Source organism: Musa acuminata, chromosome BXJ3-3, assembly GCF_036884655.1.
Source record: "Musa acuminata AAA Group cultivar baxijiao chromosome BXJ3-3, Cavendish_Baxijiao_AAA, whole genome shotgun sequence".
Taxonomy (NCBI): domain Eukaryota; kingdom Viridiplantae; phylum Streptophyta; class Magnoliopsida; order Zingiberales; family Musaceae; genus Musa; species Musa acuminata.
The window spans coordinates 7279535-7297679 of NC_088351.1; the positions used below are offsets into that span (position 1 = coordinate 7279535).

At 38.8% G+C, this 18145-nt stretch overlaps 1 protein-coding gene across 2 annotated transcripts; it reads right to left on the reverse strand.

Annotated features, from left to right (window-relative positions):
- Positions 1–10420: 10420 nt before the first annotated feature.
- Positions 10421–17847, reverse strand: LOC135634170 (TOM1-like protein 6). 2 transcript variants are annotated; one of them, XM_065144441.1, is made up of 9 exons: positions 17552–17847; positions 15503–15581; positions 15083–15181; positions 13496–13609; positions 12816–12982; positions 12602–12683; positions 12393–12478; positions 11572–11850; positions 10421–11497 (listed from the first exon to the last, which is right to left on the reverse strand). In XM_065144441.1, the coding sequence occupies exons 1-9, from the start codon at positions 17671–17673 to the stop codon at positions 10666–10668; spliced, it is 1860 nt and encodes a 619-aa protein (XP_065000513.1). In that variant the 5' UTR covers positions 17674–17847; the 3' UTR covers positions 10421–10665. The 2 variants fall into 2 exon arrangements, with proteins under 2 accessions (XP_065000513.1, XP_065000514.1); XM_065144442.1 differs by lacking the exon at positions 15503–15581.
- Positions 17848–18145: the final 298 nt, after the last annotated feature.

The window sequence follows — 18145 nt, forward strand, 5'->3', positions numbered from 1 at the left end:
TTTAAAAAATCAATATATATATATATATATATATATATATGTATGTATATGTATATGTATATGTATATGTATATGTATATGTATATATAAGTATAGATTGTGAAAGGGAATCACATAATGGAGGACAAAATCCAACTCCTCATCTCCTTGAATTGACTATTCTCTCATTGACAAAGATATTGGCCCATGCTGGACCTCCTCTTGCTTGCAGACCTGTGAAAGCTGAGCCATGGCGAGACCGCGCATTGTCAAGCACTCACCAGCACAGTCAATGGAGAACAGTGAGGCTCAGCATCAGTACATGCCGCAGAAGGCCACTCAAAGGCACCTGGTGGGGAATCTTGACCCACCATGGCGCCATTTTTCTGGCGGATATACTGCAACAACAGCCTGTTCCTGCTGCCGCGACTCGGAGAAAGCATCTTCCCGTATTTTCCTCCCCTGAGTGGTCTTCTATGAATCCTAGATCACTGCGTTTCCTTGGATCATGGGCGCAATAGTAGAGCAAGCTTTTCTTTTCATTAGATGACTGCAATGTGTTCCCAAAAGACCTCCTTTGACCTGAGCAAGCTTATGGAGAACCTTCTTTTTTTCTTCTCATGTCATTTCATGGAAGTTGACCTGGAGTTCCTGGCTTCATCCTCAGTCAGTGAGGGCTCTTCTTTACTTTTTGTATTGCCCTTCTAATGGATTCCGTCTTTTCACTTTTCCTTTTGTCCTCCTCCTCCTTTCTCTCTCCCTTCTTGGTTGGAGAGAGAGCTATGTTCCTGTGCATGATAGGGAACATAGATATGAGAGGAACTGGTGGGACACGTCTCCCATGCTGAGCATGGACTAATCCAAGTTTGAAGCACTTGAGAAATCCCACTCAAGAAAGAAACTTATCCAACACGAGACAGCGGATAAAGTGTGCACTGACGCATAACCCAGCTTCGTTGGAAGATGAACCCGCATGATTTGTGACTTATCGAAGGCATACAGCCACAGTCGTACAACTACGATGCCACTGATGATGTGATCGTATGTAATAACTCACCTGAAGCAATCCATCACAGCAAACGAAACATTAACATCAGCAACGCTGATGTTATTCTTGAGTTCGGAGCTTGCAGACACTTGAACCACTAGACTAAACGCCATGAGGTGTTCATTCCGCAACAACATCTTCGTGATTCTGTTCATCTTCTTCAGAAAGGTAAAATGAACTGACAGATAAAGTTTTTCTTCCCAAGTGACTCATCCAACCTTCATCATTGCATCGGTACGTATTTCTGCTGATCCGATCCTGTTCTGGCGACCTCGGACTCGCATTATCTCAGCTGCAGAATAATTGCACGGATGCACTGAGCAAGTAGCGCACAAGCTGACAGCAACAGCGCCCTGCGAACAGTCTCATGCATGCGTGAATGAATGCATTGCCACTGAAACCATGCAAGGCATGTGAGCTAGTGGTGGAGCCATCATGTGGTGACACCAACAGCGGCCGCATGGTGGAGCCATCATATGGTGACACCTACAGCGGCCGCCATTAATGCCGGCCGTAAGCAGCGGAACGGCAGCCGTGACCTTTGGGAGGGGCAAGAGCGGCCGACCACGAGAGGCTTGGCTGCCACCGTTGCTGGTGTTCCCCTCCTCCTATCGTTGTCGCTGCTATGTCAAGATCAGGCGGCCAGGAAATGGACCCGTGAGTGATGCTTTCGGAGAAAATTGATTCAGAGACCATCACCGTAGATGAGAAATGACAATCATATATGTTCATCATCAAACTATAATTATTGTGGCCATCAGGCTTTCCCTATATATATATATGTGTGTATATATGTATATATGTATATATATGTATATGTATATATATATATATATATGTATTTATATATGTATATATCTATATATCCTATCTGTTTCTATTAATTCTATCAGCTATCATCCACCATGGTAGATATAGAAGCTGATACTCACGTTGAGTTGCTATATGTCCTCATGATGACTGAGTCAATTTTAATATACTTTTGTTCTGGAAACATATAAAATGTAATAGTTGATTTGAAATTAAGATTTCAAGATATGAATTGATAAAGGAACACAAATCATTTAATTGTTTGAGCCTCCACAACAAGAATTTGTCAAAAGCAAATCAAGTTATTGATCAGGAAACACATCACAGCAAATCTATCAGCATATCTAGTAGAGTCAGTCAAAAACTGAATCAGATCAAAGTAAATATAGTCATTGTATAAGTCAGTCAAACATCAAGAGCTTCATGTAACAGTGAGAAGTTTCACTGCCATGATTTCCGCCATGTGATATCCATACACTGAACAAAAGGAGGAATCATGTTTGAATATGCTCCAATAATTTGAACTACATATTGAGCCATATCTTTATGTGAGGGGTGGATATCTTCTATGTCCATGGTTTTAAAGAAGCTCTATAATTTCTATCATGCATTCTTGCTTGAAAGGTGGGTTTGACTTTTTATATTTGTTGTGACACATGGAAAAGATGATTCTAAAAGATGAAAAAGACATCCATAGAGAAGAAAATATGAGACCAAGCAAAGACAGCCATGCGCATAGCCTGCTTGCTCTGCAACTTTGCATTCTAGATGTTACTTATGAAAAGATGAAAAGACACTCCAAAGCTGCATTGACTATCACATATTGAAGTGATACATACGTTTTGTGTGTTACACACATCTACATTCGGCCATCAGACCATGTAAAAAATGGCCTAGAAAGTCAAACAATACCTTATTTAGCCAGTGCCTAAGACATGGGGCCACTGCCCCAATTCACGATCCCACCAAGGGTGAGGTGAAGAGAACAACCTCATGTTTCATGTAACTGAAGAGGGGAAGCTTTTCGTGAGGGTCCAAAATGCTCTCTCTCTCTCTCTCTCTCTCTCTCTCTCTCTCTGATAGGAAGTGTGTGTGGCTCTCCTTGCTTAGCCGGCACAAATGGAATTGCCATGATGATACTATTCTCGTTGTTGGATATGGACAACAACATACGACCATTCTGGGGTCGATATTGCTGCCCTCCCAAAGCTTCTTGGCGGACAGTGAGTGATGGTGAAGGGAAAGGCCACTTCACACCCATGAAAGCTCCATAGAACATGACATCGAACTACGACAAGTCCACGTCTCACACCACACAGGCTTTAGCATTTTCTTTCCCACCCACAAAGTGAGTGAATTCCATCCATTTGAAGATGTTGTTGGATGCATACGCATGTGTTGCGAAAAATAAGGCTTTTATTGATCTATTAAACATTTTGACCACCGAAAATATGATTTTAGATCGAATTTTGTCTTCACTATTTCGTAGTGGGCCGATATCGGGTCAGGCCTGAATCCATTGTTTTACAAGCCCAAGAAGTTCCTCACTGCTGATACACATAGGTCGAATCCCTCTATATGGAGTAAGAAACTACAACCTGCTAACAAAGCTGGTTGTTTAATTGATTCTGCTTTCAATCATACATGTTGTCATATCAAACTTTAGGTAACATCCCCAGCCAAACAATCTCTGCCTCATGACTGTTTTCTTTCTCCTAAAACCTAAATCAGATTGCTGTTGCTTTGGGACTCTTTAGAAAAGTTTATGTGGATATTATGGCATTTAATTTACTTCTCAAACTAATGTATGATAAGTCAGAGAAATTAGTGATCATGATATAAACATCAAACTAATGTATGATAAGTCAGAGAAATTAGTGATGAGGATATAAACAAGAATAACCTTTGTATATAAATAAATACTAGAAGATCATAATACGCAGCGAAATTAAATGGAAGCACAATCAAATAGAACACCAAGATATACGTAGAAAACCCCTCCAATGTGAATGGTAAAAACCACGAGGTAAACCAGAGATAATCTACTATAAGAATAATGAAAATACAAATCTCAATCTCTTGCTCTAAACCCTAGCAACAATCTAATAACTGAGATACAAGGATCAGGTCATTGTCCACAATATCTAAAACCTCCCCAAGTAATCACGGCAAGAGTCTATTGTAGATTTGATCTAACATGAGATGAGAACACTGCTAGATGATTGAGAACAGCCTCTCTGCGTTGTCCTTGTCTTCTTTCCTTTATTTCTCTTCATTTTCTGCCTTGTTTTCCTCTTTTTCTTTGGAATCCCGTGGCTCTATTCTTCTCCCTGCCCTATTTATGCATTTTTTTACCTCCAAAATGCAGCCACCACACCCCTCCTAATGTTAATTAGGGTTAGATTAAGAAGGGGTGTGGGCTGTGGCCTGCCCAAGCCTACTATGGACTAAATCTGTGGGCTGCCAGCCCAACAATTAGTGCAATAAAGATTCTCAAACACAATATTCAGTAGCTAAATGTCATGTATTTGAGCCTAATTCTCAACACAATATTCAGTATCATAAACTCTTCTCACTCAGCATAAATAAATAAAAGGAAAAGGTAATGATAGGGAGGATGTGGATCAATTCATTTGGTTCTTATCAATGTGTGTGTAAGTATAAGAAACCTTCTAGACATAATCAAGAAGGCTTCGGATGTCCGATCTAGTATCAGCCAACAATAACATGACTGATGAGTTTTTGATATGATTCTTTTGACACCTAAGTTAGTATTTGAAACGAAATAATAGAAAGTGAGGATGACCATAGAGAATATTCCGTAGAGTGAGAGAATATTTTCTAAGTATTTGGGCCTAATCGATGAGAAGTAAATATTTTTCCATGCAAAGAAAAAAGGGTTGATTGTTAGTTAAATGCATAAGCCAAGGAGATAGTATGCAGTCAAGGAACAATACATATTTTAAATGTGAATTACCGTTTGATATTTTTAAAATTATATTTGACCTGAAATTTGATTTGAAAATGCGGGCTACCCTATTATAGCATTAGTATTTCAGTATTTGTGAGATGCTAATATAATTTTTTAAAATTAAAAATACCCTGTAACTTTAAATAAAATTATAAAATTATTAAAATAAATTAGTGAGAAACTAATATAATTTATATTTTCTATAAGGTAAATATTTATTATTTATTTATTTTAAAAGACTATTTTATATGATTATATTTTTATTTATTGTATATTTGAGCCATACAAAATTTTTATTAATATTACATAGATACATACATACATTCATTCATTTATTTTTATTTATTTACTTATTAATTTAAATAAAAAATATGTATTCGCTTTTGAATAAATATAAACAATATTAGAATGACAAATTTATCACAAAATATTTATGAACTTTTGGAATATAATTTACACCAATACACATTTAAAATACAGATTTCATCTATTCTTTATCAAAATACTCAAGATATTCTATATCTGTAGATTCATTCAGTCTTTTCTCTCATCACATATTAAAAATTACAAATGTGTAATCATCAAGGTTGGCGTACCTGTAGCTTCAAGAAGTACCAGTTTGGCAGGTAGATCACCCTCCGCTTCCCTTATTCTAACATCATTGAGCAAGCTAAGATGTTTCACCTTCGGTATTTAAGCAACTGTTAGAAGCTTGGTTGTGTTGGGGATGGAGGAGGAAAGAAATGATAAAAACAGAATACTATGATTGTTTCATGAACTACGGATGTAGTATTTAAATAAGAGGTAAGACATAAAACACTTATATTCCTAAATGCATACTCTTTTTTACATTGTTTTATGAATTATGATTTTATTTATAGGATCTAGTGGTAATTACCTCACTTCACCCATGTCATCTATGATTTAGTTAGGTGTAGAAATTACCCTATAACTTTTAGATTATGGGTCATTACTTAGAATATACCTATAACTTCTAGATCATGGGTCGTAACATCTATTTTCTATGATGCAGTGTGCCCGAAAGCCCTGTCCACCAACAGAATGGTGGTAGAGGAAGCAATCGCGCAAGAACCGCGCTTGGGTGCTTCACTGCTCCGACTACATTTCCATGATTGCTTTGTGAACGTAAGAAGACATAGGTGAGTTTAGGATGATGTGTCGCATTCTATCTTCTGGTGTTTGCAATTTTGCATGTAGGGTTGCGATGGATGTATTCGATTGGATGACACGTCTATGTTCATGGGAGAGAAGACGGCAAAGGCTAACAAGAACTCTGTGAGGGGCTTCGACGCGATCGACAGGATCAAAGCTGCTGTTGATTCTGCTTGCAACAGAAGCGCGGTGTCATGCGCCGATGTTTTAGTTGTCGCAGCGGCGAGTCTTCCTTTTCAATCCTTGGAGCCATCTCTCTCTCTCTCTCTCTCTCTCTCTCTCTCTCTCTCTCTCTGTGAGATGAAGGGAGGGCCGTCATATCAGGTGCAATTAGGAAGAAGGGATTCGAGGACAGCAAGCAAGAGCGACGCCACCAGCAACAACCCGGCCTCGAAATGGCAGCCCGCGAACGAACTGGTCGTCCTCTCAGGCGCCCACACGCTTGGCCCCTCCCGGTGCACCTCCTTCAGAAGCCGGCTCTAAATGAGACGAGCGCCACCGACGGCGACCTCGCCAGACCGATGAAAGCACGTTGTCCACCATAAGGAGACAACCACTCGCCGACGACCTTCGACAACGCGTACGTCCAGGGACTGGTGGGTAAGAAGGGGGACGGCAACGGCAGTGATGGTCTGGTGAAGTACTACAGCAAGAACAAAACCTAATTATCAAGATTTCCTTACACAAAACTCTTTTCTTTTTTTACTAACATTCTTTATCCTTGAGAGACAATTACTCTAGAAATCTTAAAATACTTTCAATCTCAACACATCATCCAGAGCAGTCTAAACATATGCTTCGATTACATTGATCTTCAAGCTTCAATAATATCACATCCGGAGCAGTCTAATCATATAGAATTTTGGATGATTTGAAGAGAAGCGAACGCAACAACATGAGAAGAATCTCACAGGGACAAGAGATAGGAGATCAGCTTACAAGTTATTGTCATTGTCAATGTCAAAGTACGGTGTTCGTCCATTCTCTCTCTCACCCACACAATGGAATCTTGGGTTAGGTTAACTTCCAATTATCAGATTTATGTTGCGTTCGATCTAATTATACCTTCTTCCACTTCTGCTAGTGATGATCAAAACAATCAGGTTTCTCATACTTTGAGACTTCTGTGTTATTTTGGGTGTCGTAGAGCTTCTTCAGCATATTCTCTCAGTGTGGCATGGAGAAAAGACAACAGTCAAAGACAAGTGCTTCATGCAAATATATCACTCAAAACACTAGTATTTGGATGCAAACATACAAAAAAAGAAGTATATATCTGTATTTGTGTAGATGCACCTTCCTATTAATTCTGTGAACAATCAGCAACTTATTTGGAACAAATATTTGGTTCAACTACAAGCTGATATAAACATAAAACAGGTGTGTGATTTGACTTCCTTCAATAATACTCTTCGGTAATGTCAATAGGTTAACATAAGAATAGAAACAAAATCAAAATCAATGAACCAAACAAACAAAAAAGAACAAATGAACCATTTAATGATTATGACATTGAAAACATCACTCGACCAAACTCAATGATATGGCATGATCATTGTCACAAACATAAACTTAGGATTTGGTTTGTAGTATAGTAGTCCCTCAAATACACTCTAATGCACATTGGCTGCATAACCTCTGTAACTAATACAAATGGCTTGACCTCTTAACATAGTAGCAGCACATAGATAAATACCCAAACAATCAAAATGTTTGCATTTGTGTTGAAAAATATAAATTAAATTGAAAAAAAATGAAACTGTTCAATCTTCATTTCCTAGTTTTACAATCTTTGATTCATGATCATCTGCTACTTCTCAATCTTCTTATTCTTTGTCATTCTACCTATCATGTCTGCTGGTGTAACTTCTATTAGCACCCATCAATTTCCAGTACCATGATCTTATACTTCTCTTCATCATTCACTAGGTTATGAATGCTTTTGCGATAATGTCTAAGCCGATAACTTGATCTTTTCTTCTAATGGCCTAATGAACTGATCTTTTTTTATTTGCTATTGATCAGCTATAATCTTAAACATGACACATGTAATGACATTTTGTTGTCCACTGCACCCTCAATCCAGGCATCATTGTAATATTGTTACATGACAAGGAGCATCTGTGAAGCCTTGTATTTGACTCTGTTCTACATTCACTGAGCGTTCATTTCCTAAATGGAATCTACAAGTCCCAAATCAAAGGTTTCAGTACTTGTTCATTGCAATGTAAATGTTGGACTGTCATTGCATTCAAATGTTCTATTTTGTTTCCATGCTGACCTGTTACTAGTATTCCTGTAGATCTTGTTCCATTCAAATGCTTTTGATTTCATGAGCAAGGTGTGCATGTTACTAATTTTCCTGTAGCTAAAACTGATCCAAAGCATATTATAGTTCATCAAATGCTTTTGATTGCATGAGCAAGGTGTGGATGTGGCAGATCTGCATTAAGAGAGACACTTTTGTAGAGGATGGGGAAGGAGAGAAAGCACACATACGTTGAAGGCCATAAAGAGTCCTTCTTGCAAGAAGAGGATTTTACTGCATTTGGAGTAAGAAGACGAGCATCTGAGCTTGCTTTCCTAATAGCCATTTATATGAAGCATTGGTGGGTACAGAACAATTACATCATCACAAGTATGCTATCGAATGCTGTTCTTTGATAACATTAATGGCTTTGCTAAGTGATTTCCCAGTTACATCCAAGTAAGGATTTGTAATACTTGAATGGTGCCTTAGATGGTCACACAAGGGAAGTCTTCGACTAAGAAACATAGTTGGAAATCCTAATACGAAGCATCAACAACAAGCTGATCTGCCTAGTCTAACACACAAGCTTCTCTCGAGACTTTTCTTCCCATCATCGAATGCTGTTCATGAACTCTTATTAGCCTCAACTTACCAAACTTTCAGCAACTCATGAATGCCACTGCTTCCAGCAAGTACTGTGTACAACAGCATTCAATATCTAGATCTAAAATGGTAGATTTGCTAGTACTATGATCACATGTCTAAACTAGATCTATATAGCTTAACACTAATCGAAACAACATTTAAGCCTTAAGCATCAGTATTACATGTCTTAATTTTTTCATGTACATGTAAAATTACAACAACAAATATAATATGTCTATGAAAGAAAGATGGAATGTGAGCACCATCTTGAGTGATACCACTTATTCAAGTTCCACAGAAACAAGAAGAAGAAGAAGAGGAACCCTAGAAGAAGAGCTTAAGTGGAAACGGATGAAAGGGGGGAACAAGTCCTTCCTCATCTCAATCCAGAAGAGAGACACAAAGTGCAAGTAGAACACCACCCACCCAGATTTCTGCTACCTGTCATGCCTGGCCACCATGGACGACAGTGGGGAGTACCTGGCCGGAACCGGCACCGGCCTCCGGAGAGCCACACCGGAGAACCGCAGCACGGTGGAGATCAAGGAGATGAGCTCCATCGCCATGTGGCTCACCTCATGCAACCTGCAGAAGCTCTTCCTCATGATCACACCCAACACCACATGGATTGCCTCCTCCCAAATGCCACCCATCGCGCGGTATTCCTCTCTCCACCTCGGTCTTCCTTTGTAGGAGTCCCGTGTTATGTATAACCCTGGAAGCGACTCCAAAAGGCTCACCGTTTGGGAAGAGCCTCTTCAACACAGCTTTCGCTAGAGGACCCAAATGCCCATGACGGTGAAGAAAGCCACGTCGTAGTGAATCTAAAGAAGGCAGTGACGTTGGGATCGCGGAGGGCGTTTCTGGAATACAGATGAGGAGGAGGAGGACATAGATCGAATGGGGCAGATGGATGATGGGACCCAGATGAGGACATGATGTCTTCATTCTTGCGTGCCGTGTGCACTTCCTCTTTGTGCGAGAGCTTGAGAGTGGCATTTTGGGGAGAGCAAGTCGGGGCTGCAAGACCACCGTGGGTTCGAGCATGTCGACATTGTGGCGCATGCATCACATCACGAGGGAAGAGAAGAAACAAGTAATTAAGAACACTATTAAAAGCTTGACTCGTCCTTGTGAGTGCATGCATGGCTCGGTGGGGCGGGCGGGCTTCTTCGTACGTCTGTGCTGGCTGGGCCACGTGCTTCGACACCACACACGCTGCGACAGAGATTCTACACCAGTCGAAGATACGTGTGTGTTGGAGAGTCGTTGGATTGAAGGAGAACATTAACCATGCCATTCATCTTGTCATTAACGGAGCTTCTTTTCCGGCTTTTGGTGACTGATGCACACCTGCAAGATGTAGATCGTTATTGATTGATGGTCCCAACTTAGTACAGATGTGTGTGTGTATATATATATATATTAGTTTCACAAATTAAAAGCGAGCAAAATTGGTTTCACAAATGAGTTTAAATAATTACAGCAAAAACAAAATTATTTGAAATGCACAACAAAATCCATAAAGAACATGAGGAAAGACTTGATAAAAGACAACCGGTGAACTTTAGATTGTTAAGTGGTATCTTGAAACATGCAAAGTATGCAATCGTTTATATACATTCACGTTTGCCTATCATGATTTTGGTGCAGCCACAGGCACCAACAATACAATCCAATTATAAGTTGGATTTAGAAATGTACAACACCATCACAAACCTAAAACAGTTTGCTAAGGAACTTCCCAGCTGCCGATGATAAATCAAATTAGTACCATAGAAAAATATTTTATTTGCTCCCGTTTATCATGCCTTGGCTGGATGTGCCGGAGAAAGTAGAATTTTGGCTGCTTGTCTTCGGACCTGTACTGGGATTTCGCAAGTCTAGCAGATCATCGAATAACCTGTTAGTGTAGACATAAGGTTTAGGAGAATTTGGCTTCCCTGTCTTGTGCCCAAGGCTCGTATTTGTCTGTGTTTTGGTCGTTGGGACATTGTTGACTCTCGGGCCGAATGAATTGTAGAACTGCACAGGGCGAGAAGTCTGCATGGAGGTGTAAGTAGCGGAAAATCCACCAGCTCCGGGTGCAGGATGTTGGTAAGTGGTTGGTACAAAGGGATTGGTATTGGGACTGGCATTGGCATCAGAAGTAGCCCATGGTGGAGGTGGATAACCAGATGAGTTCAAGAACACCTCGGGTTGAGGTTGTGGACGTGGTGGAGATGGAGAATGAGTCTGGGTTTGAGCCCATGGTGCAGTGTAGCTGTTTTGGGGAATGTATGCTTGGTTTACAGGATAACCTTGTCCAGCTGAGGGAACTGGCGGAGGAGATCCATTTTGGTCAGACACAACTGGAGGTGTTAAAGGAGTATGGGGAGGAGATGGGTTTGATGACAAGGTAATACTGAGAAGATCGACTATATCTTGCTCTTTTGTGGCAGTCTTCACTGGGGTTGGAGGATCAGGCAGTGTCAATTCGCTACTTGCCTCGGAGGATGATGCTCCATCCATGGTTGATGCAACTGTTGAAGGGATAATGTCACTCGGGTTTGGCAAGGACAAATGACCACTGGTTGCAGCAGATTTGCTATCACCACCCAATGGCTTGCTTTTGGAGTTCCTGCAGAAGAACAAATATGGTTTTAACCACAGGGATATTGATTACTCAAGTATGTGAAGGTGGGTCTGTGTGACCTGCGAGCCAACTGAGCAAAATCATCATCCTCGTCTTCCTCTCCATCATCATACCAACTTATTGCTGCAGGTTGAAGTACAACAGGAGTCCTTGAACTTGTGATAGATTCAGATACATCAACAGGGGGAGGTGAACTAGAGGTTATTGCATCGTGCTCTGTGATAGATTCAGATACTTCAGCTGGCAGAGGTGAACCAGAGGCTATTGCATCATGCTTTGCGAGTAGACTTTGCAAATTATCATTTAATTCAAGGCCTCGACCCAGAAGCTCCTCATCTCTGTAAACATGGCCAAGTACCATTTTTTCAGAATTTACTCCAAACATAAGAAATGTTACTTCCTGCAGAAAGGTATAATCAAAGACAGGTACAACATTCAATAAGATCCCCAAGGTTCCACATTAACCAAATTTCAGAAGTTGACACCAAGTCGGATGATGCTACGACAAGTTAAATAATCATACTGGCAGAAACGAAGACCAGAGGGAATGCCTTGGGTAAAGTTATCACAAAGAATGAGTATAAAATGTTCCATATGGAACAAAAAAGCACGACCACATGCAAGATTGCTAGTGGATATATAGGAACAGTAAGTAGAATTTTCTCTACATAAGAGACTGGAGAAAGCTTATTATGGCTAATGGCTAAACACTTCAGAAAAAAATTGTCAAAGAAGAACAAGAACAATGTTTGATGAAAATCTCACAGTTGGAAACAAGACCTGGTAAAGCTCACCTGACACCATCTTAAATGATTATGGTACTTTCATATTTTAACCATCTAATCATAAAGTACAGATTCATAATCAAACAGTAAACTACCTGATTGAATCAATCAATTGCATCAGCCTCGTTTGGTTGGAGCGACACTGGTTGACAAGATCTATAATCACTTCATCTTTAACAGCCTAAAGATAGTAAAAATATCAACTTAAACACAAAGCCTAAATTAAAGATAAACTTAATATAAAGTGCCAACTATACAAATTTTTGAAAGAATAAGCATGGATAAAATGATAATAGAAACATACACTGCGATCATTTGGATTCACAGCTTTCAGCATCTCGCTTAACAGCTCCATCACACTCTGCATGCTGGCCAAATCTGATAAACTGATTTTATAATGATACAGAGTCAATTATTGGATAAGCAAACATAAACACCAACGGGAGAACATAAAATAAGGAAGCAGAAAACGTTAATATCAGCTCCATCATTACAGAATACAACAAAGAGAAAGATACCTCAATTTTGCCATCTCAGATGCCATAGCTTCATCCAGTCTTAAAGCAGAATTGCTAGGCATCCCATACCCTATAGGAGGATGTGTGGTTTCATTTGTTGCATGTGCAGCAGGAGTAAAAATTAATGTAGCGTCAGAGGAGCGTTCTGGGAACTGCACTCCAGATCTCTGAATAAATTACACAAGTTGTACAAAAATAATTACAACACTTTTCCCAAAAATAAAATAAGGTATTGCCATGTTAACAACTTAGAACAGTATCCATAAGAAGTAGTCCAAATATTGAATGTCTACCAACAAAAAGAACAGAAAAGAAGGATTCATGCACACAGTCTTATTTTCTTTGCATGCGTAAGCAGAGAGGTGCATATAAGCAAATATAGCACTAAGCCCAATAGAAATACACTTATTATACACATAACAAGTTACACTCTGCTTGCAGAATAAAAGTAAACATCTTGTGCAATGTATAACAGTGGCCTACACCATGATATCCACAAAGATATTTTTCATGCAAATTTCAACCAACCTAACAATAAATGAATAATAGACAGTCAAGGAAACAAAAGAACTCTTCACACCGTTATGGCCTGCTGTTGTATGTTAATATGTTCATTCATATGAGTTATCATTAGAAAAAGAGAAGAAAACTTGAACAATGAGTTAAAGTAACAAACACACCTTTAAGTCAGCATATGCCAAGTAAAACTGAGGATACTTTCCTCCAGCCCCACCAAATGCTACTTGCCATGAGTCCAGCAATTCCAAAATCTTGTCTCTCACTTGCATATCAGTCTGTTGAAACAAAAAGGTACATGCTTTATTGGGTAAACAAATTATGATTTATAACCAAATCTATCATAATCAAATACAAGGCTGAGATAATTTTAAAATAATTGAACAAGTTTGTCCCAATAAATACCCTAAGGATTCCATGATACCAAAAACTTCATATAATTATTCAGTATCAGTGCAAAATCAGTTTTAGATCCAATGAAGGATTTCAGGTGCCCACCATGATACTAGCATCCCCCTATTGATACATATTATATATGCATGAGGGACTTCTCTTCTCTTGGTAGCTTAGTTGTCTATTTTGACTGAGAAGTAAGCTCAACCAAGATGAACTACATTCCTCATCTGCACCATATTCATCTTTTATTTTACACTTGCTGCTCGAGTTCTCTGTAGGCATGACCTTGGCAAATGCTTCAGCTGATGACATGGACCAAACCAGTTGCCAGCCAACATGCAAAATTCAAAACCTTAAATATAATAATTTATTGTGTCTAAAATTTAAGGAAATACAACTAATATTTTGATTCATTATGATCAGAGTTACAAATGCCTTCCTGTAAATTAACCAAACAGTTTGTGGTCAGCTCTGAGCTTGATTAAATACTGCTTAGGAATATTCAAACTGGGGTGAACAATAAAACAGCCTCAAAATTAATTTTCAAGCTGATATCCTGAACTTGGTGAATTTGATCAGTCCTTCAGTTAAATTTTCTTGAGATGCACACACATATATATAGAGCAAATTTATAAGTCATGCATTTTCAATCCGCACCTATTATATTATGTTGAAATACCATGCTGTGTCACTGCCAGCCATTTTACACCATGCTGATGATATAAAGATGACCTTTTTAGTAGCTTATATAAGTACACATTAAACTTCCCCTAGATGGATGACTAAACTTCAAAGGTGTCATGGTCACCCTATCTTATAAATTTCAACTGAGATACAACATTGTTTTCATACAGCTGATGGTATATAAATGCTTAGTTGGTCAGAACAGCTCAATAGGTATTCTTTGAAAATTTCACAGCTTCAAGAATGATACAGAGAATACAGCTCCTCTATAGCTTCACAGATTTTTTGCAAAGTCTCCATGAGTTAGTGTACAGCATGTCATACTGTCCAAAAAAGTCTTTTCATATTTTTTCTTGTCATTTATTTTATCATAGGTAACCTTGCAAATTTTTTTATGAGCTGTAATTGTGTAAAAAAATTACATTCAAAATATTGACTGAACATAGTAGTACCCCAAAAGAATAAATGCAATAATAAAACAAGTTTAATCACAGATGAAATAATAAAGAGCAAGATCAAAATGATCCTTCTGCCAGAAGTACAATACACATTAAATTTATATAGATTCAGTACCTAGAGACTGAAAATTGACATGTAATCACAATGAATAACTAAACAACAAGATATAGCTGATCAACAACACTCAAGGATAATTGAAAAAGTGAACCGACCTTCTTCCTGACAATTTTGACCATCTCCTGCAGTATTTCACGTTCAACTACTTGAAAATGCACATAGTTACCACAATTCTTAATCATTGTCTCTAACAGCTGCAAAGATCAGATTGAAACATTAGTTAAGTACTTGGGACAACTTTCAAGATTTCAAAGTAGACTCTTCCAAAGTGAGTCCAACAATATTACAGATATTTCCAACATGCAAATAGAACTTTGATAAACCAATCAAATCACAAAATATCAAAAACGTCCACTAATAATACCACAAGTGGCTCCAAAATTAATTTAGAATTCATTTTTTCTCACCGTCCAATAAGAAATAAAAATACATAAACCTTACATGCAAAGGCTGCATACTCGGAACAATACGCTGAACAATTTCTATATGATTAACATCTGTAAACTTCCACATACCGTTAAAGCCAAAAATTGAACCTTTGGATTTTTATGTTGCAAGCGCTTCTTCACTGCTTTAACCACATCTTTTGCCTGCCTGATTCACTATACCTTATTAGCGGTTGCAAGAAGTTGTAAATAATCTAGAATTTTAGGAACTTCGATTTCAATACAGGCAAATGCAATAAACTCATAGCATAAAGTTATACTAGAATAGGAGAGGAGGAAAACACTAAGAAGTATATTTTTATGATCTGAAATTCTTAAGACAAACTGAAGTGTCTCACATATAACCATTATAATGTACATAAAAAGGAAGAGTCGTCTTTTTGTCAAGGGATGAGAAAAAAAATGTAGACGATGTAGGGCCAAGGTACCTCTATACATCAAATTCAACTAGAGATCATTTAAGGATCACTTTAAAAATCATGTGGTAATTGGCATAAGCTTGAAGATTATATAGAAAGCACTGCTAACAAAGTAGACTATAAAACATAGTTCTCTCAAATATGTCCTTCGAATCATAGCATACTTTATTCCCTCAAAAGAGTATAGCATAAGACTATGGAAAAACAATTAAAAATATCCCCACATAAATTGTACTACCCCGATTCAGTCTCTATATCAGAAGTGGGTAAAAACTTGAATGAACTTACAAGTGCTTGATTGATGTAGTACTAATTAAACTCGGGCCTAAACATTTTGGATCAATAGTTCAGGCTCAACAAGCTAGTTGTCACATCAGGTCAAGTCATGATAATATAGTGTTAGAGCCATTCTAATATTGGACATAATAAGGGACTCAAGTAGAAAAAGGTTAGCCATAGATGAAACTAGAGGGTACATCATGGCATGAAGCTATAATTGGACTAGGTCTGATGTGAACCAATGTTAAGATTTGATTTTGAGCTATATGGTCAACGATGAGGATGTCAAACCCATAAGTGGAGGAGATCGTTATACCTAATTTAGTCCTATATAGGAAATAGGAAGTGAGTAGAAGATTGAATGGAATTATAAGGGTTTGATGGGTATACGTAAACATTTTGGGCTAGTTGTTCTGGTTTAATAGGATGGGTTGGGACACAAATAGTACATGATGGTCCAGGGAGAAGATAATGATTACATGCCTCATGTCAAGACCAAACTTAAAGAAGATAAAAATCTTACAAAACACATCATTACAATGGAAAAAGGCTAAAGATAAAAGAAGCACATCAACTACGAGATAAAACTGAACCCAACGTTTCCAAATGGCCCATAAATGACAAAATTTTACTGGTCGCTGCACATTTTCCTTGATCACACCTCAACCGTGGCCAGTCAACTTACTCCACTTTGAGAGGCCAGAATCTAGCACCTCATCTTGCCAAGCCACTTCCTTGAACCCTCATGATCATAGGTGACCAACGTCTTTTGGAGAAAAATCACAGGCGGACAACTAAAATTACTATAATGTTTTTGTTTACAATAGTTCCAGGAAATGTCCACCACCAGGACTACCAACTTTAAATTAGTCAAACATCCTGATGAAACTTTTATATGATATAATCTATTTCTTGGGCATACGGAGATTTACAGGATAAAATCGACAACATATAGTTAAGAAACTTAGGAGCTTCAAAATCAAACATACACTAAGAGAACAAAATAGCCAACTTGATCAAAATCTCCTGCGAACCAAGCTAATAAAACAACTAAACAAAATTTTGCCTCTTTGTTAGTCTCCAAAAATAAAAGAAGGCTTACAAGGAAGAGGTGCAACTAAAACCCAACTTAACAAGAAAACACCAAAGAACTAAATCAAACATCCCCTAAGAAACCCAAACCGAGCAAGAATCGGTGTCAGAAAACATAATTCTTCAGAGCCCTGCAAACAGAAAACCCCAGAACTTCGACTCTATCAAAGCCAAGTCATAGAACACCTATTCGAACCCCAAGTTTCAAATTCAGACCGCAAAAAACCCATCCAATCACAGAAACCCTAGCAGAAAGAAGCAGAACTCGAGCTCCACTAAATAAATAAAAAAAGGTATCAGGAACCAAAATTCCATCAAGGGTGCTCACCCGTTGTCGGAATTTACCGAGTCGCAGATGTCCATGTTCAACGTCCAGTCCGGCCCCATGAGGAGGTCGCTCGTGGCCTTCTCCACCCGGACCGTCGCCGACGACGAGGACGACGACAACATCGCTCCGACTCCACAAACCCGTCCCAAAGAGATCCGAAAGAACACGAAATCTAGCAACAGAAAAGATCAAAGCTTTTGCCCTTCCCGACTCCTAATCGCGGAAATCCGGTGGAATCCCTTTCGAGTTCAGCCACTAAAGCGAACAAAACAGCGAGAGATGGGGGGGAAGAAGAAACTGTTTATAAATAATAGCGAGGAGATGGCAGAGGTCCGTTTAAAAAGGTATTCCCTCCCGAGCCAGGATCCTCTCCGAACATTGTACGTTTCCTACTCAGATCCAACCATCATGGATCCATCGGACTCGGGGTCCGCACAAATCAACGTTCCAGATGTGGAAACAAGATCGTTTCAGGAAGTAGTAACGTTTTACGATCCCGAACGATTCTTTTCTTGTTTTCCCTATGTTTTCCCTACTCTCGCATCGTTACCTGATCGTACACCTGACGCTAAAACTGGGCCCCACGTGGGACCC